Raw genomic sequence first — 21,850 nt, 5'->3', positions numbered from 1 at the left:
TGAATGACAGCTTTTTAAACAGAGCATAACAAACCCTCCCAAATCCTAACCTTTTTTTTCCTGAATAGAAAGAGACTCTTGTCTTTGTTTGCCTCCGGCTGGTTATTAAGACACCTTCCTCCACTTGAAAGCAATGCCATATTAAAACCCAATTAAATACAACTCCACCTCTTTAGTATTACTACCGAAAATGTATCCACTAATATGCAATTCACCCCACCCATTTTTTTTATTTAAACAAATTTTTTGAATTTTCATTTATTTTTTTTTTATTTTTTTTTACATTTTTCTTACCTTTTTTGTAATCACACTTCATACGGATTATCACCTCTCCCTTCACAAACACTTCGTCCTTCTCCCTTCCTAGGCGTGTTTTCACGTTCTTTCACCTATTTCCCAGTGATTTTAAACACGCGTGACACTTGTAATACTTTTGTATCCTTAAACCGCGACGTAAGCAAATTTGCGGACAATAAAGCGGTCTTATCATTTTTTAAAATATTTTTTTTTTCTACTAAAATGCTTAAGAGATGGCATATTTTTTACTGCTTAAAAATAGATTTTTTCAAATTTCTATTTATAGAAAAAATACATATAACAGCAGAAAAAGATATATTTAGTAAGTAAGGAATATTACAAATATTTAAATAAATATATTTTATATAAATAAATAGTTATATACTATTTGTTTAGTACTAATTTTTAATTATATATATGTGTGTATATATAGGGATCTGTCTGTCTAGAAGTGAAGGTTTATTTTTAATAGAATGTTAAATCCATGAATTTTATTGTGTGAATTGGCAGCAGAATAGAGGATTCTCAAGTAAAGACAAGTAATAGGAGATTAAAAAAAATGGATAAAAATGTGCAAAGATTCCACAGTTCCTTATTAGGGGAAGATACAATATTTATTCCTTGTCTCCTGGGATGATTCTCTTCCATCTATTGTCCTCCCATTCTTCTGTGCTGATGCTTAATTTTCAAAACTTCAATATTACCAAGGGACCTACGACATCAGCTAAAGAATTACCCAGCAAGTACAAAATCCGATCCAGGGAGCTGGTTTTAAGCAGAGGGGAAACATTTTTCCTACAGGTTTTTAAGGAGAGGTTTATCTGTGCAAGACCCATACAAGCATTACTTTTTGGGGGGAGGAAATTCGAGAAATTCGTTATCTACAGGCTATCATCTCATTGATACAGAGAAGAAGCCGGTTTATTTTTGCTTAAAAAAATAAAGCAAAAATGTCAACTTCGTTCCCAGGACTGGTCCACGATTCAGAGGTAATTTTTTATTTATTTTTTAAATTATGTAGATAATTATACATTTTTTTTTAAAAAATGTATAGATATATTTTGTTTAATTCCCGCGACCGTTACAGTGACTTCATATCTGCTTCCCGAAACTTACAGAAGAGAAAGAAGGGATATTCGTTATGACATCTGTCGCCTGGATTGATACTCATAACAGTTGTTATAACGAAAAAAAGGGGGCAAAACAATAATCCCTCTATAAAGCGATTTAATTCTGTATTCAGCTCATCATTAAAGAGAATGGATGGGTGTGTGTTTTGGGGAATGTTATAGGATTTTGTGCTGGGGTTTAATAGCAGTAAAAATTGGTGATTTTTAATACATTGATATGTAGATTATCTCTTTATGAGCTGTATTTCAACATCAATATTTTGATTCTAGATTTTGGTGGATGGGTAAGTAACTAAAGATGCTGAAATCCTTTCCAAGCTTTGGGTTTTTCTACTTTTCTATATGAAGCTTGGCATCTTAAGGGACCCTAATACAATGTCTTGGTGTCCTTATATGCTATTTTCAATGACAAAACTGTTTTTTTCTCCTTTTTTCTCCCTTCCTTCCTTCCAGATACGTCATGATGGATCAAACAGTTATCGTTTGATGCAACTTGGGTGTCTAGAATCTGTGGCTAACTCAACTGTCGCCTACTCCTCCACATCTCCTCTGGCTTATTCAACTACTGGTACTGAATTTGCTTCTCCTTATTTTAGTGCAAATCACCAGTACACCCCATTACACCACCAGTCTTTCCACTATGAGTTTCAGCACAGTCACCCAGCTGTGAATCCAGATGCCTACTCCCTGAACTCACTCCATCATTCCCAACAATATTATCAACAGATCCATCATGGAGAACCAACAGATTTTATTAACCTGCACAATGCCAGGGCACTCAAATCTTCATGTCTGGATGACCAGAGGAGGGAATTCGGATGTCTAGATGCCTATAGGCGCCATGACTTATCCCTTATGAGCCATGGATCACAATATGGCATGCACCCAGATCAAAGACTCCTACCTGGATCAAGCTTAGGTCTAGCAGCCTCTGGAGGTGATGAATTTCAGGTAAATTCCTGTTTATTTGCTAATATTCATCTAGAGGATGAATTTAAAAATATAGAGAAAAGATCTTCCTCTCCCTTGTACAATCAATCTAGAACCCTTCAGACTCCTGGGTGTGGCAGGATCCAGAATATAGCATCCTTGTAACAATGTTTCGTTAAATACTAGCTTTGTTTGATGTGCTGTAAAAAAACCATCCCTGAAAATTTTAAACAAGCTATCAAAATAATCCAATTTGAAACTTTGTAACATTAAATGTATCTTGCGAACCTTTTAAACTCACGAAAAAAATGTATGGAAATATATAAACGATCGAAAAATATATATTATGAATTATTCCAACATAAAGATGTAGCAAATAATAATAATAATAATAATAATAATAATAGTAGCAATAATCATATATATATTTATTATTTTACCTGTAATTCGTTAAACACATCGCCAACGTAAAATAAAAATTATAGATATACATATATCTATCTATACTATATATATTTATATTATTTTTCGTATTTGTACATTGAATATAGTTAGATTTTGGATTACTACTTTTGGATTAGTTGATTAGTGAAAAATAAGTTTTAGATTGATGTTCATCTGTTAGTAAAATATGTTTTTATTAAAATAACGTTAGTAGTAGTAGTAGTAATAATAATAATAATAGCAATAATAATAGTAATAACAATAATAGCATACTATTATAATGTTATGCGTCATTATTTCAAAATAATTTTTTTATTTGAATAAAATACCAAACTATATTATATTGTAATTTTATTAGAAAATAATGTTTTTATTTAAATAAAATATAAAAATATATGAACTCCTTAAGCCCTGTGTTAATGTAGGGTAATCAAACGTGACTTTCCCATTTTAAAGGAGTAAATCACTTTACTCGGTTAGTGTCTATCAGGAATAGTTCTTAGTCACAGTGTTTAAACGAAATAATAATATGTCAAAATGGTCCTTTTTAACCCCCCTTCCTCTTCTTACCCCCTTTTCTCTAACCACGTCTGCCACTGATTTTTTCCCTATATCTGTACAAATTTTGCTGCTATTGCCTGGTACTGAGCTTGGCATCTTTTAAAAGAAGGGATTAGGGCATTTGCAAGAGGTAGACAAAGGCTAATTCCCAGGCAAAAGGGCACCGTAGTTTATCCAATTTTCTACTTAAAGTCATTCAACCAGCCCCTTATGCATTGTCATCTGACTAAACAGCGTGTTCCACTTCATAAAAATAGCTTGTAAAAAATACTAACTAATCCATGCATTGAAAACTACCAGCTGTTACAGACAGCACAATATTCAAGAAAAAAAAATTATTGCCGGCTTTAGAATTTTTCACTCTCTGAAGCCCAAATATTTTATAATATTTTTGTTTAACCTTTTTTTATTTTTATATATATATTTTCATAATATTGTAATTTTGGGGGATTTTTTTGAAATTTAATATTTGTAAAAATATATTTCAGGGTTTTTTTTTAGCCTCTACATTGTAAATGCTACAAATTAAAATGTGCATAGAATTTTAAGTGATCTCCCCAATAGTTTACTGGGTACTTAAGTCAGTTGAACAGATGCAAACAGTCTAGAGGCTCCAAGATGCATCTTTGAGTCCCCTAAAAAGATTTGTCATGCATAACAATGAAACCTGTCACACCTTTTCCAATCACCGGTTTAATTTATACAGTCCTTCAAGGAGTTTTTTATATCGATTTCATAATCACTTTAAAGCAGAACACCAAAGTATGTTTTCTGAGGAGAGCTTACAATTCAGAAAAAAATCAATTCAATTAAAAAAAAAAAATGTTAACTGTAAAAGCTTTGCTGGAATAAAAAGTAAGGGGACAGGACCTGACTTCTATTATAGGACCATTTGCTCAGCTGCTGTTCTTTTAAAGTTCTTTAAATCCTGTTAAAGATGAGAGATTCTGGACTGTAGACATCAAGTGGATCTAATGTATATTTCACTTTTTTCCTTGGCATTATTTTGTGTTTAAATTAAAATATTTTATTTTTATTTTATATTAAATATTTTCTTTCATATTTTATAAAACTTTAAAAAAATCTTAAATCTTAAAATTAAAGTATGGTTATTTGTGTCCCCATTTTTGCAGTGCGCAGAGTTTTTAAATTTGTTTTAAATGGGCATTTCATAAAAGGTACATAAAAATATATTTATATTCATTTTTGGCATTTTATTTTAAAAGGGATCAGTGGAGGCCCAGTGTGGATTAGTACTGAACAGTCAAGGTGGTGTTATAAGAAGAGGTAGGACTATTTTTTATATATATTGTTCTTTTTTTAAGAGAAAAATATTGCTTTTCTGAAGGTGATGCTTCTCCCCGTGTTAATCATCGCAGAGTTTGGTATAAATAAAAAGGCCTCGGTGAAAATCATTGAATTTTTAGCTACATGATTATTGAAAAAATATTTCTAGGATTTTAAAAAAATTTTTTATTTAAAATGACCCGTATTTTTTATATATATTATATTTGTTGTACTTTTCTTTACCTGAGAATCCTCCATTCTGCTGCTACTTAACACAATACAATTCATGCAATTAACATTTTGTTAATAATGAACCTGAATATCTAGACAGATAGATCTATATATATAAGGTGTATATGTATATATGTTTAAATAGGTCTAGCTAAAAATGCTAAGCATCTCACCTGCCCTGTCAGGTGCCCCTCTCCCTTTCCCAGCCTATTTCTTTATAAATGCCCAAATACACATTTTATTCAATATTACGGATGGTCTTTAGGTAAAACTGTAAAAAAAATCATGAATCACAGATTTTCATTTGCTGTATAGACCTTTATATTTTGATACATAAAGTGACAACCATATATTGTTACAATGTTACAAATCCATTCGGATTTCAATAGGGCAATCCTGTGAGTGCCATTATATATATATATATATATATATATATATATATATATATATTAGTATCAAGTAATCTGAACGTCCATCTATACATTGGACAATACTATCGATTACTAGCAAGACATTAACGCTGTATACCGCAAATACCATGAGGGACACACACCGACTGCTATATGTATGTGTATATATATATAGATATATCTATATATATATATATATCTATATATATATATAGATATATCTATATATATATCTATATATATATATAGATATATATAGATATATCTATATATATATCTATATAGAGATCTCTCTCTCTCTCTCTCTCTCTCTCTCTCTCTCTCTCTCTCTCTCTCTCTCTCTCTCTCTCTCTATATATATATGTGTGTGTATATATATATATATATATATATATATATATGTGTATATATATATATATATATATATATATATCATACAAATAGTTATATAGGCACAGCCGTCTAAGATAATCGCGTGCTAGTGAAATGCTTTCTACAATGTATAGGCAGCTGGTACTAGGAAGGGGTGGCTGCTGGTGCTGAATGGACAGCTCCCAACACTCCCAGCTTCTAACGGAGATCCGGCCTATGTGCATGCAGCCATGTTAATGTGTATTATTTATCGGTTTCCATAGCGCCGACATATTCCGCGGCGCTGTACAAAGGGGTTAAGAGGACATAGCAAGCGCTTCGTCACATAACACTTTAGAATTAAAGAAACAAAAGGCCCTGCTCAAAGCTACATGTGATTAACACAGCAGGTAACATGGATGGAAAGAGTTAATGGTTGCTGATACATTATTTGTATGGTTTTGCTCTGGTGAGTAAATAATTAGTCGGCGACAGATTCTGTGGGTTCTGGTAGCGCCGATACGATGTATCCGCTCAGCACAGCGCAGGCTAATACCGGCTCGGGCAGCTTGGAGGTTCTCGCTTCTATCTCCTGTCTCATTACAGTTCGTTTTTCCTTTTTCTCATCTTTTATTGTCTTTGTGTTATTTTCACTGAATCTTAGAAGCCTGTTTAACCCCAATAGCCCCAATAGGATGCAGTTTCATGATTTATTTCAGGAAATTAATTTATTATATTAATATTTTTATAGATATATGCATGGATAATGAATTAACAGTCAAAAACCCCAAAACATTACTGAATCATCCAAAAAATTATAGTAAAATTATGATTTTTTATGCGGTATCTATCTATATCTATCTATCTATCTATCTATCTATCTATCTATCTATCTATACATGTTTATATATGTTATAAACATGTTTAAATATTTATATGTATATATATATATACATACAGAGTGTGCAAGACACTATTTTTCATACCATAAAGCATATTATATTAGATTATCATTTAAAAAAAATATATAAATCCAATCCAAGTAGAAAAATCATATTTAACCCTTTTGAATCCAAAGCTGAAACCACTGCTATATATATTCTATTAATCAGACTATTCCTGATCAATAAATCGCCTATCTGTATCACAATAATAGATGGGATCCTCCTCAGAATTTCTTTGCTAGACATGGGCTAATAATAAGAGGCCCCTGAGCAGAAGGCCTTCTAATCAGTTTTGATATATTATTATTATGTATTTATTTGATATTTTTCATTATTTTCTATGAAACTATATCTTTATTCTCTATATCTTTATTCTCTCAGTCCTAGTAAAGATTTATTCAAGATTTCTTCCCCTGCAGCTCCACCTCTCCAGCAATCACCAGCAATAATCTTTATTTTACCTAGTCTTGAGTATCGATAGCTCTTCCAGCCTGGGGCTAGCACTTTGATATGATAATATTTCAGAATACCAAAACTCTGCAGAGATCGAATTAAGGCTGTTCATACGGAGTCTTCGCCTTTAGTTGAATATTCAGATATCCAATTTCAAAAGAAATTACAGAAGAAACGAATCTGGTATTTACAGGAGCCGGTGCTTTTTAATCATAAAAAAAAAAAAAATCCCCCCAAAAAATTTAATGCTAAAAAAGATCAGTTTAAAAAAAAAAAAAGAATTGTTACATTCTCTATAATTGTATCGTAAAGTCGTATAATATATTATAACATGGACTTGGTTGATCTTGCTCAATCTTCTAAATATTTGGGTTAAAAGACAACAAGGTGGCACCTGACCTGTGTCATTTTATGAACATTCTAGATAGGAAACTCTAGAAAAGCTAATGTTCTTCTTTATGATCATCTATCCGGAAGGCCTCAGGCAAATTTTCTTTTTATTTTTTTTTTAAAGCTTAAATAGTGTTATAGCCTCTAGGCCATGAGCAGAGTACTGGTAGATAGGCAAGCTTTTTCCGATTGCCCTTGGCAACATAAGATACAAATTACTTTGAATCAAAAACATTTTTGGGGAATTAATATGATCTGAACTCTTTTTCCTTTTAAGAGATCTTGAGATTGTCAAATTGCTTAGAGGTGACTGACATCCGAATAGAGAGGCATTTAATGCTACCTACCAACATTGTCAGATCTGATTACAGATCTCTGGTCAGACCTCATCTAGAGTATTGTGTACAGTTCTGGAGACCCCCATCTTGCAGGTTAAAAATGATCGGGAAAGACTAAGGGATCGCAGTCTTTGGAGGAGAGAAGAGAGAAGGGATGGGATACAAACATTTAAATATTTAAAGGGATTTAACAAAGTACAGAAGGGAAGTTTATTTCAAAGGAGGAGAAATGTTAGAAAAAGAGGCCAGAATCTAAAACTAGACGATCAGAGGCAGAGATGTCATTTAAGGACTTTATTAAGAAGGTGGTAGACAAAATGGAGCAGCTTTCCAGCAGAAGTGGTAGAGGTTAATACAGTGAAAGAAGTTAAACAGGCATGGGATAGGCATATGGCTTAAGAATCCAGATGAGACTAACCACTGATTAAGGTTTGAGTCTTCACATCAGAAAAAACAGTCAGAATAGTCGAGGGGCCGAATGGGTGAATTCTATGTTTCTATGACTTCATTAAACCTTCTTTCTTAAAGATTCGTGCCACTAGACAAAGCTGTGCCAGTGACCATTCACCACTCCTTAACTCTCAGGCGCCGGGCAAATCGATCATTTCTTTACCCAGAAACCAAAGCATTGTTGGATCCAACCTTTTATACCTTAAATTCATAGATGTGGTAGTGCATAGCCTTGCACTACATATATCTCTGGCAATCAAGTGGTTAACTATGCCAGAGCTATCCAGACAAACCCCTGAAGAAATCCCTCGTTTCCTCAATGCTTCTGCTTTGTATTCTGACAGCCTCTCCATTCGTTGTAATGGCCTCCTTCTCATACACCACTCCCTGCCATTACGGATCTAGCGGAATAGAACATCTGTCTTATGTCTTTACATGATTGTGATCATAGGATGTGAGCCTCTATCGGACATTTAGCATACTGTTTGCAGGGTCTGTTTTTGGGGGGCTGTCATTGAAATAAATGGAGGACTGGACTAAAGGGAGGTGGTCCGAGAGCTGGTAACTGCATAGCTGGGGGCAATGGTGCCACCTGTTCTTGGTCCGTATGGTGATTTTGGGGAAAGAAGGTTTTTGCATTGGTTTGGGGGTCTGGGGCTCAGCGCTAGGAAAGAATAGGCTATACAAGAGCATTGGCTTGTGTCTTGGGGACTAAATAAGCTGATGGCAATTATTCCAAAATATCTTATCAGGTTTATCACATTCCATACACATTATTATTATTCTATTATACTATATATGGTTTCCATCTGATGGTGGATTGTGCTATTGTGATGTAGCATTGTGAGTTCTTCTGTGTTAAATCTATTACTAGCAACAATTCTATAAAATACACATTATAATAGATCCGAGAAAGCTCAGAATATGTTAATCTTTGGAACAATATACCTTGTTAATCGTTTTTAACGTTTTCCATTTAAAATGTGGCTGCGACTTATAATTTGGGGGTCAACGTTCTAAAAAAAAGGCCAATGCTCACACCAGTAATGCTGGTTATGTATTTTAATTATTGATGTATATAGCGTCATCATATTCCGCAGGGTTGTACAATGGGTAAACAAAACAGAATAGGTAGTGCATCATGCAACAATCTGTATTAGCAGAAAAAAAGAAAAGGAGGGCCCTGCTCAAAGGAGCTTACAATCTAGAAGGAGTTGGGGGTATATTACACAAGAAGGACAAGACACACAACTGCATATACGGTATATATATAAACATAAATAAAGATTGTAAACATGGATATTTGAAGAATACATCTATACATGTAGTTCTTGGATAACTGAAAATGTAATTATTTAATAGCTGAGAAGGTAGTAGATAAGTGAACCAGCCTCCCAGCAGTCGTGGTACAGGTTAATACAATAAGGGGATTTAAACATGCATCGCATAGGCATATGGCTATCCTGAATCCATACAAAATGAAAGCAATTCATTTATTTTAGTGGGACATATTTGTGATCTCTAGGCCTAGATTTATTACTTGAGATGCTATTTAGTAATAGATTTTTTTTTTTGTTATTAGTTTGTAAGTTTTTCTAATAGACTTTTGCAAATGGACCAAAATTGATTCGGATGTATTTTTCGTTTCATGTTTGGTCCATTTGTTTTTGGACAATGAATTTCCTTTCCTGCCCTTAAAAAAATTGGAGAGCATTTTGCATTCCAAAACAAAGTTAATTGTCACTCACCCTCATTCATGCTCTTTCACACGCTCATATTCACATTCTATTACACTCTCATTCACACTCTCTCACTCTCTCTCTGAATGTCTCCCTAGTTTTTCCATCAACCGCACAACTTGCCGCACAGTTCTGCTTCTTCTCTTGCATGAGAGAGTGAATGAAAGTACATGAATGAGAGTATGGGGAGAGGCTGAATAAGAGTGTGAGAGAGAAAGAACCAACAAAATTAAAATAAAAAATTGGAGCTTTTTGCTTCATTTTCATTTGTTCTGTTGGCTGTCCCTCCTCATTTTTGGAGATTTCTACAAATTACTGAAATTAGCAAAATTCATTAAAATTGAAATCTGTACGAATCCAAATATACAAGTCTAATATCTAATACCCCATACCCAGTCATTAATGTTTCTTTTCATTCAGAGTTTTTTTACACTATTATAGAAGGTTGTAATTTATTATATATATTCAGAGGAAGGACTTATTATCTTAGGGTTCAGTATTGGGACTTTAATATTTTTATATTTCAGAAGGTCTTAATGGTGAGGTATGTCTTTTTGCAGATGATACAATGGAATAAGTAAAATGGGTAGTGATTTGATAAAATAAGAAGAATGGTCATGAGTGTGGCAGCTGCAGTTTAATGTTAATAAATGTAAAGTAACGCATTTGAGACTTAAAATCCCAAGGCAGAATATAGCATTGGGGGTGCTGTTCTGTCAGTGACCGTGGAAGAGAGGGACTTAAGAGTAATTATTTCTGATGACTTACAGGTAAGCAGAAAATGCAATAAAGTTTTGGAAAAAACGTCACGGGGTGCTGGGTTGTATGGTCAGCAGTGTTCCCTCTAAGCTGTGCGCTTGTGCGCGCGCACATAACTTTTCGAGGGAGCGCACACGCTCTAACATTGTGCTCACAGTACCTAACGGGGAGCTGGGGGGGGGGGCGGGCAGTCCGTCCAGGGTGAAGCTGGCACTCCTCCAGATACGGACATTAATGTCCGCCGCTGGACGAGCAAGCTCGGTTGGGGAGATCAAAAATCTCACCCCAACCGGCTTAAAATCAATCAAGGGAGCGGGAGGTCTGTTAATACAGACCTCCGATCCTGCTCCCTTGCTATGCGCGCGGCAACTGATGCTGTGCGTCGGGATTTGATGTCAGATCCCAGCACACAGCACTGAAGCCACGCCCACCTTCTTTACTGCACCGGAAGGACGGGACACAGAAGAAGAAAAGTCAAGAGGAAGAACGAAGAGCAGGATGAAAAGTAACTAACAGAGGAAAGGTAGGAAAACATTGAGTGAGAGCGGATTAGTAAGTGTGTGAGAGTGATGGGTGTTATGCTGTAGTTTATGCTGAATGTTTGTGAATGAGTGTGTGTGTGTGATAGCATGGATGTGTAAGGGGGGGGGGATAGCATGGCATAGGGATGCTGTAATCACATTAATATGATGCCCAGGTTCCAGCATGTACTGGCTGCCTGGGCATGATAGGAGTGTGATTGCTGTTAGCAATTATATATATATATATGTGTATATATATATATATATTTATATGTGTATATATATATATGTGTATATATATGTGGTAAAGTGTATGGGAGAGTGGTTGATGGGATATATATCTCACCTGGTTTCCTCAGCCAGGCACGGTAGCAAACCCAGGAGTCCTCAGGTGAGGCTTCCTAAGCTCATTACTGGGGAGGAAGCCTTAAAAGAGAGGGCTGTTAGGTTTGAAGGGGAGAGGAGAAACTGAGTGAAGGAGCAGCTACAGCCAGCGCTGCAGCCCACCAGGTATGAAGCTTTACCTATGGAAAACCTTTGCTTTGTGCCAGACCTTAGGCTTGTAGAGAGGTATCCGGAAGTTTAGTTAGAGCCGGACAGGCTTAGAGTTTGTTTTGTTTACAAGGTGCTCTGTGCCTACAGCATCCAAATAAACACGCTTTACGTTTGAAACCTGTGTGAATACTGTCATTGCCGCCCTATGCGCGAGCTGTTCCCTACAATATATGTATATATATGTGTGTATATATATGTGTATATAATATTGTTGTTGGGGGTTTTTGTCCAATTTTGGTGTGTTATTTTTAATAAAGTGATTGCTGAATTTTCGGTCCAGAATTTTCATTTCGGTGCATCCCTATATACTAAGCCAGACACTGAAGCAGTAGGCCTACACCACATCAATGTTTGGCTTAGTATATAGTGTTAGGGGTTATGTTACATTATTGGCAATGTCTGGCTCAATGTATAGTGATAGGTGTTGTGCTGTGCCTCAGTATATAGTGATAGGTGTTATGCTGTACCACCGTCAATGTCTGCCTCAGTATATAGTGATAGGTGTTATGCTGTACCCCAGTCAATGTGTGCCTCAGTATATAGTAATATGCTGTACCCCATTCAATGGTATGCAGTTTTTCCCAATAAAAAAAATAAATAATATAGATATATTGATCCTTTATGCAGCCCGGAGCCCCCGCTCATGATTCACTCATAATTAATTTTTGCGGTGAGAATTTCACCTTTAGAATAGACCATGGAGTCAAAAGGGTTGGAAATATATAGCTCCACCCCCTTGCAATGTGATTTTTTTTTTTTTTTTCAGCTCCACCAACTTTATATGGACTGTAGAAGCATATTGTGCGCACAAAATGTTGGCTCTGGGAAAAATTTTGCACAACAGAAATTTTCTGCGCACACCACCCAAGAAAAATTAGAGGGAACATTGATGGTCAGTGGCATTAATAGCAGGAAGAGGGAGTTCTGATACTTTACAGATCTCTGGTCAGACCTCTGTATTGGGTACAGTTCTAGAGACCCCATCTCCAGAAGGATATTGACACGTTGGAAAGAGTTCAGAGGAGGGCGACTAAAACGGTGAAAGGTTTGCAGGATAAAAGATATCAGGAAGGACTAAAGGATTATATGTACGTCTTGGAGGAAAGAAGAGATAGAGGAGATGTAATATCTAAAGGGATCTAACAAAGTAAAGGAGGGAAGTTCATTTGTAAGGAGGGTCAATCTTGGCACAAGAGGTCATGGAGGGTCAGAGGCTTTGATGTAATGCAAGAAAGTTCTATTTTACTGGAAGAGTGGTAGATAAATGGAACGGCCTCCCAGCAGAAGTGGTGGATTTTAATATAGTGAAGGAATTTAGGCAGGCATAGGATAGACAGAAAGCTTTCCTTATTATGGGAACATATTAAGGACTGATAGGGGTTTGAGTCCCTACATCAGGAAAAAACTATAGATTGCTATAAATTGAACTAAATCATTCTTATTTAACTTCATTTTAAAAAAAAAATGTATTTCTTTACAGATGTATTATTAACAAAAAGCGTTGATTTTCTTTAGCGGGTAATTGATATATGTCCAAGTCTTCAATAATCTTAGTGGTGTTGGCCTACCGCTTATTGGCAAGCAATATAATCGTCAGGGCCCTTAAGGCCTTAATTTTTTCCTATAACAAGAAAAATTTCCGTATTACAAAACATTAATGATACTGCTCTTCAGTGCAAGGAATTGCTCCTGGGTTCCTGCATCCCAACAATGCGGTATGCATTCAATGTGCCAACCCTAGAATGATAACCTGGGTGTTTTACTTTTCTGAGAGGGTGGCGGATAAGTGGAACAGCCTCCCAACAGAAGTGGTAGGGTTTAATACAGTAAGGGAATTTAACGCATGGCATAGGCATATGGCTCCTGAATCTAAGTTGAGACCAACGACCGATAAAGGTCTGAGTCGTTACAGCAGGAGGAACGGGCGACTAGACGGGGGCCGGATGGGGCTGGCTTTACCGTCACAGTAAAACAAATAGCTTGCTCTTTAACACTGTGCCATGATTCTCCGAAGCCTCTTCTTCTTGCGGTGACACAGGCATATATATATATATATATTTTTATTTTTAATTTTTTTTTTAGATGTAATAAATTAATTATTTTCCCACGAATACAGAAAGCATCGGCTGCAGCAAAGACTTTGCCTTCAGCGATGTGATTCTTGTTGCCAGCGTGATGCTTTTGTGTGCTTGTTCATGATTTATTTCACAGAGCAATTGTCATTCATGTACATTAAAAATACATTGTATACAGTCAACCTCAAAGCAGGAAAAAGAATGAAAAAGAAATAATAGCGCTCACTATTTTAATTTTAATATATTATCAAGACGTTCTATTATCTTAATGCAGCACACATAGGTGGATATATGTGCATGCGCATGAATAATATACTGCATATACACATTCATTCATGTTACTTTCTTTCTTACACAATTTAATTTCTTAACATATTTATAACTGTTTTTTTATACACATTATCGGGGCTTTTAGGGCTGTAGAACTCTGTGATACCCTCATACCCAGCAAACATTCTGAGCTCCTAGAAAAGAGGGGCATCAGGGGAGGAAAGAGGGGGGATTTGGCTCTCAAAAATACAATGTCCCTATCTAAGAGGAACGCTTGTAAGGCAGGGGTTATGTAGGCCTATTGCAAGGTGGGGAGAGTACAACATTAAGAATAACATGAATGATTATAATAATAATAATGATAATAATAATATGAGTAATAATATGAATAGTAATAATGATCACATGAAGAATAATAAAGCATACGGGTTCCGAGGGTGAAGATGGCCCTGGTATTGTGAGTTTGCAATCTATTAGAAAGTCATCTCCCAGAATAAACCAGCCATCATGGGAGACCATAAGGAAACAAGCGTTATGGACAGGGGGATAACATAGGACACAGCAGGTCTAGAAAGGGCCTCAAAATATTAGAGGGCCCAGAAAACCTCCTGGTGCACAAAAAGGTCCAATAAAGGGTCCAGGTATTGGCAAAGTACTTGTTATCGAATGAGTCTGACCTGAAATCAAATTCTGTGTTCCTATACTGCTATAGCTTCGGCTTAGAGATGTCCTTCTGTCCAATGGCCGTAACCAGAGTTTCGGGGACCTTTCTGACACTCTCCTCTGATCTTTCTCATTAACAATGGTGTTTTCGGCCACAAAACTTTTACTCGTTAGATGTCTTCTGCCTGTCACGTCATTCTGTGTGAACTCTTTAGTGCTTGAAAAGCTCAGGAGATCAGCTGTTGATCTGCGGAGGGTTCTGTAGCCACCACATCTGTCTCCAACAATGATACCACAGCCAACACTTAGACTTTCCAATATCTGATACGTAATCCTCTTGACCGTGTCTGCATGCTTTATGAGTTACAGCCACCCAACATTTGGGTATAATTTTTCTATTTACACCGTTTTAGCTACAGTAGGGACACAATATGTATATAGGTTGAACTTGATGGACTTTGGTCTTTTTTCAACCTTATGAACTATGTTACTATGTTACAGATATTAAGCTGGACTCAATCCTGGAGATACATTTTTAATATTTTTTCTCATTTGACATGCTTGAACCAAATTTTTTAATATTTTTTTTCCATTACATGCTATTCAATAAATTGTGATAAATCTCCAGGATTTGAACTCCGCTATTGTGTCTGGGATTATTTTGTATGGGCTTTTATTAAATTATGCTGCTCTTCATAGGAAAGAGAAGCAAATCATTTTCGAAGATGTAAGGATATTGTGAGCAGGGGGCATATATATATATATATATATATATGTAAAGGGTTACTAAAGGGGAAATCCAATGGAAAGTAAATATTTTTCTTTGAACAATAAATCCAGCATTGTATGTTGGTTGGCGTTGACAAAAAACTGGTTTTATCTCATTTTTTTCCAATAAATCTGCAGATCTGGAGGCGGCCATTGCTGTCAATCGTGTGATATTTTGGGTGACTTTTAATCCCAAACACCACACTGAGCTGATGCTTTATGGCAATGTTTTTCAAATCAAGTCCTTTCTTCCCTTATATACAATGTATTTCATGGACGATAATATGATTTATAACACAATGTATGTTACAATAAGGAAGTGGTGGCACCTGTTCCCCCCGTACTGGCGGATAATATCTACCACCACCTCTGAAAGCGTCCTTAAAGTCTGTTGATTGTAGAAAGTCACCATTCATAATGGATATATTGATTGTATTTTCTTATTCTTTCAGGGGGGGAATATGTTCAGGGGTTTGTGGTTCTACCGTAAAATGTATGGTTGTTTTGTAGGTGGCACATGCGTGGTGAATCCCACCGACCTGTTCTGCTCTGTTCCTGGTCGTCTGTCTCTCCTAAGCTCCACTTCCAAATACAAGGTGACCATAGCAGAAGTCAAAAGACGTCTCTCTCCTCCTGAATGCCTGAACGCCTCGCTGCTGGGAGGGATATTGAGGAGGTAAAAAAGTTATAAGAAATCTAGAAATCCTTCTTCTTACCATCGTCATTTTCTTCTTATTATTATTACTCTAAACACTGGTAAATAAATTATAATATATATCAGGTCTCAACACATTGTGCTTTAGGTTAAAATACTAATAAAGTATTTGATTGGCCTTTTTATGTTATATGATGTTACTGATGTCATTAAAGAGCATCTAAAAACCAGTTCCCCCCCTATGATAATCAATAACTCTTCATCTTACATTGAGGTGGGCTCTTCTTCTTTCTTTTGTCCTCAGGGCAAAATCCAAAAATGGGGGCCGCTGTTTGCGAGAGAAGCTGGACAGGCTTGGTTTAAATTTACCTGCCGGGAGGAGAAAAGCTGCCAACGTTACACTTTTGACATCTTTGGTAGAAGGTGGGTTTCCCAACGTTCTCGGACTCGCGATGACACTAACCACAACGTTCTTCAACTCTATCGCGAGTCATTGAAGATGTTCAGAACTTTCAGATCACAAGAATCTATCCCAGCTCTCTTTGATCATCTTGTAAAAAAAAAAAAAGAAGTCACTGAGTATGTGTGAGAAACGCAGTACCTGTGCAGGAGTACTTCTTTAGCCTGGATGAAAGTAAAGCTTCACATACATGGGCATCTTCTCTCTTCCTTTAAATGTTTTGAGGCACTGATCACTTTGAGTGTGATCCTTCTTCTAAAGATCTCCCGAGGCCCTACAAGGATTTTTATTTTAATTCTTTCAGTGAATTTGCTTTAGTTCCTTCAAGCTTCACAAACAACCCAAATTCTTCCAGGCCAAAAAACATGAATACTTTAATTTTTTTTATTTTTTTTTAAATAAATTTTTGCATTGGTTCTTTGCCTAAGACTGTTCACAATTTGAATTCAATTTCTCATATCTACTGCTGTCAAAGCACCTAAAGTAATTTTAGGTTTGCGGAACAATCATGTAGCTTTGGAATGAATCAATTTTATTTTGAACATGTAGTATAATTATTGTTCCCAGATTCTGGTGACGCTTAAGAATATTTAAAAAATATTAAAAAAATGTGCCTTTTGTAGAAAATATATGGAAAAGAAAACACATAGTCAAGACTACATTTCTTATAAGTTTATATTTAATAATTTATATTTCATATTTATTGGTTAGTCGGCGACCATCATATCAGTATATGCTACTGCTCCCTAGCCATCTCCAATCGCAAATGTCCGATCCTGCCGTCCTTATTGGTATTTCAAATAGATGTAGCCTCTAACCCAATCAGTGACTTCAGTGACTGCCATGTCACTTTGGTAAACCCAGACTCCAGCAGCTGCAAAGCCATGGTTTACGTAGCCCTCAATATAAGTCGATTCACAAGTCTAGCTAAGTGATTTCCTTAAAAGCCTTGTGTCTACACATATATAAAAATGCCTGGTGGACCTGACTTATGACCAAGATACTTCGTTGTCCATAGGAGAAGCATTGCATTTGGCAAGAGATTTTGGCTACACCTGCGAAACAGAATTTCCCGCAAAGGCAGTGGGAGAGCACTTAGCCAGACATCACATGGAACAAAAAGAACAGACAGCAAGGAAAAAGATGATACTTGCAACTAAGTAAGTAGAAAATAAAAGCTAAGCACCACTCCTTAGGTTCTAAGTGGTCATTAGTAGTGATAGGCAACATTATCAAATAGTTGAGTAAAAATGTTTATTCCGCTTTAAAAAAAAAAAAATGTTGTCCTATAAAATATTGTATTTACTGTATTTTCTTCTTATGCAGGCAAATTTGTAAAGAATTCCAGGACCTGCTTAGCCAAGATCGGTCGCCTTTGGGATCCTCTAGACCCACTCCAATTTTAGACCTCGACATTCAGAGACATTTAACACATTTTAGGTATGTTGATAAAAAACTACGGATTGGTTAACGAGCAAAAACAAATAATCAATTATGAACACGTCTGCTGATGAAATAAAGGAATGTAAGAAATGATTATTTTGTAAATTCACTGCTAGGAATCACTAATAAAAGCCAACAAAGTTCTGTTGACCTCAGCGGAGACTACTAATGTCATCTGCCATATGGTATTAAATTAGGATTTACATTCTAAAAGCCCTAACTACTAAGAATATTCATCCGAACGTAAAAATACCGTAAAAAGCATAAAAGGTGTAAATTGGCATTGCCGTCTATAATAATAATGGGCCTGGGCAAACCTCTCCCAGCAGGCCCCAACCAGTGCTCCCAACCAGGCTTCCGGTGCCTCCTTGCCCTGTCGTACCTGCTCCAGAGCCTCCTTCCCTTGTGATAAAAGTTTGTGCAGCCACTGGCACTGGTCGACTACATTATCAACTCTACTTAACGGACTCTACGCTGTTTGATACAGGGCTCTGTGATATGAAGCCATATTCTGGCTCACTGCAGTGCGTAGACCACAAAGGAGAAATAATTAGAAATCATTAATGGGGAAGTCTGTGCCACCAGCTGCACAGACCTCTACCTCCATCAAACCATGAATTCCTCTAAGATAAGCCAGAGCCCAAGGCAGCAGCCACTCTTGCCATGTATTAAAAGTAGCCCAGTTGAGGGCAGGGGAGGGCTGCACCTTCTGGCAAACTTCCACTAATTATAACACATACACACTCATGCTTACACACACTACCTCTCATATACACTCACATATTCATCCTCTCACACACACACGTACAAATGAACATCCAAGTTCACACACACTTACACATACACATCCATACCCATACATAAAGACATACTATACACTCACTCTAACATACACACAGCTATTCACACACACACACACACATATACTCCCTCCCATAGCCTCTCATTCACTTACTCTCTTCCACCCTCACCTCTCCCACCACGCGCAGCTGCAGCTTTCTCTCTGGCTGCTTGCACAATGTGCAGCCTTGCTTTTACCGCAAGGACGTGTAGGAGCGCATTAGGCGACTGTGCTGCATTCCTGCTTCCCAGGTAGGTCCAAAATTGTTCAACTATTCGGCCAGTGGATTTGATATTTGAATCTGTTTAAAAAGATTAATAAGACACTCTGTTACCTATTTCAATATATTAAGTGAGATAACTAAAATATAACATAGATACATAGAAATAAACAGCAGATAAGAACCCACCTAGCCTGCTCGTTTTTCCTGATGTAGACAAATTAATGAATCCTTGGTTTTGTTTTAGATTTAGGCGCCATATGCCTATCCTATGAATCTTTAACTTCCCTCACTGTATTGACCTCTACCACTTTTGTTGGGAGGCTGTTCCACTTATCTACCACCCTCTTAGTAAAGTAAAACTTCCTTAACTACCATCTAAAACACTGACCCTCTCATTTAAGATTATGGCTTCTAACATTTCTCCTTCTTTGAAAAAAAAGGGGGGGGGGGCTGATTATAGCTCTTTCAGTTTGGTTTCCATGTTGAAATTTTAATTAGGATATTTTGAATTATTCGTTTTTGAAGACTATTACTGTAAAAACACCATACATAAGGTGAATAGAAAGTAATAATAATCTCTTGCTGTGGGGACCATGTATTAACATATGTTTTTATAAAAAAAAATCACCAACCCCAAGACACTTTCCAAGCAGTAATCTTGGCTATTGATTGCTTTAAAAAAGATCATTAAGTGTAACTGAGAAATGTATTCGGCGCTCTCTCCCACGATATATAGGGTGTATGAACCGGATTATTTAAATTTGTGTCAAAAATATTCATTTATAGTGTAACGAACCTTCCATTTTGGTAAATCATCTAATGATTACTCAATACTCTAATCATTTCGTGATTATTCAATTTCTACTTTCTAAATAAGATAATTAAATATCATTCCTAGACATTAAACATATTGGTTACAATATATATATATATATATATATATATATATATATATATATATATATATATATATATTGATCTATATAGCTCCATCATATTACGCAGTGCTGTACAATGGGTAGAGAGGATATAACAAGTAGAGCAGCACCAAATACATTTTTTATCTAGAAGGATAATCTAGAAGAAGAGATATATTACACAAGAGCAGTAATGACAACTGTTTCCGCTCAAATAATTTAACCCCCTAAGGACCTGGCTGTTTTTTTTTTAATCTTTTGTACCCTTTGTGACCAAGGCTGTTATAACACTTTTGCGGTGCTCGTGTTGAGCTATAATTTTCTTCGCTGATCGCCTCCTGAGCTCTTTTAAGTCAGGCATCCGTCACCATCCAGTGTATGGTGGACGTTGAGACCTGGGGAGGTGCTACACGGGGCCTCTGATGCAGATCTCGGTGTTGCTGAATGCCTTGACATCGAGGCATTACAGCAACACTGTTATTTAATGCCATGACGTGCCAGGGACGTCATTGGTTGTTAACTGACTGTTTTTGTGCGAGGTGTCTGGTTGTTGAGGGGATAAATGAACATTAGGACCTCAGAACCACTTCTCTGGGTCACAGGAGCGGCATTGAGGCATGCTTCACTCCTAACCCACAATCCTTCCTACCACTTACTACGCAATGTCAGCTGACACACCCTGACATCAGTGGACCGTCCACTGACATCTGCGGTACTGCTCACTGACGTCTACGGACTGTCCAGCAACATCAATTGACCGCCTGTCAATGTCAGTGGGACCGTCCACTAGTAGACCTAGGCCAGAATAAACTTTTGGTTCTGCCGCAACGTAAACTGCCATTTCAGTAGACATTTTTGATTGAAATCAGTTCTGTGGTTACAAATCCAGCCCAAATAATAGTCTTGCATCAAAAAATAATTTGCGAATAAATTCCATGAAGGCTACATCAAGCAGACCTTATATGGCTCATGTTAACATATATAATTCGAAAAATATTAATTATTTAAAAACTTTATTTATATTATATATCGGATATTTAATGTTCCACTTTCTTTAATTTTCAGAATGAAGAAACTAATTGTTTTTTTTTTTGTTTTTTTTCTCTTTTCTATTCTAGTTTGATCACCCATGGCTTTGGAACTCCAGCAATATGCGCGGCTTTGAGTACTTTCCAAACGGTTCTCAGTGAGATGCTGAACTATTTGGAAAAACACACCGCTAATAAATCCGGGGGAGGATCAGAAGGCAACCAGGGAAATTCAGAAAAGGGTCCCCTTCGGAAAACATCAGATGTTGTCGTGAAAGATGCCAAAACAGAAAAGACAGACTAACTCCTTCATGCTTACCAGAGATATTTGCTGCCGATATATTTTTTTTTTTATAGATCATTAAGTTCTTTTTTACAAAGGACCAAATCTTACACCTTTGTACAACAATGGAAATTATGTGAAGATATTTTTCACGTTTTTTCCCCCCAAAATAACTGAATATTGGTTATTAATTGTAATGCACAACGGATTGTACTTTTTTTTTTTAATTATATATATATAAATATATATACAACTTTAAAAACCTCTTACTGAGAAAATAATTACATTTTAAACGGAATAAAATCACTAAGTGGACATTTTCTTTTTTTAATATTTTTTTTTGTACTGGAAAATGTATAAAATGTTATTAAAAAAACACCATATTGAAAATAAAATTTTATGATTGATTTATGTTGTATTAGGAAAATAAATAC

General features: G+C 36.1%; 1 protein-coding gene across 1 annotated transcript; it reads left to right on the top strand.

Moving 5' to 3' along the window:
• Nucleotides 1–1,247: 1,247 nt before the first annotated feature.
• LOC149281503 (transcription factor AP-2-delta-like) lies at nt 1,248–21,437 on the top strand. Its single transcript, XM_089499254.1, has 8 exons — nt 1,248–1,286; nt 1,881–2,378; nt 4,589–4,649; nt 16,077–16,242; nt 16,526–16,644; nt 17,700–17,841; nt 18,008–18,121; nt 21,224–21,437. The coding sequence occupies exons 1-8, from the start codon at nt 1,248–1,250 to the stop codon at nt 21,435–21,437; spliced, it is 1,353 nt and encodes a 450-aa protein (XP_089355380.1).
• The last annotated feature ends 413 nt before the right edge of the window (nt 21,438–21,850 follow it).

Source organism: Sceloporus occidentalis, unplaced genomic scaffold (genome assembly GCF_023333645.1).
Source record: "Sceloporus occidentalis isolate IW3139 unplaced genomic scaffold, rSceOcc1.0.p SCAF_131, whole genome shotgun sequence".
Taxonomy (NCBI): Eukaryota; Metazoa; Chordata; class Lepidosauria; order Squamata; family Phrynosomatidae; genus Sceloporus; species Sceloporus occidentalis.
Note: the sequence above shows the minus strand (reverse complement) of the source record. Positions and strands in the feature narration are given on the sequence as shown.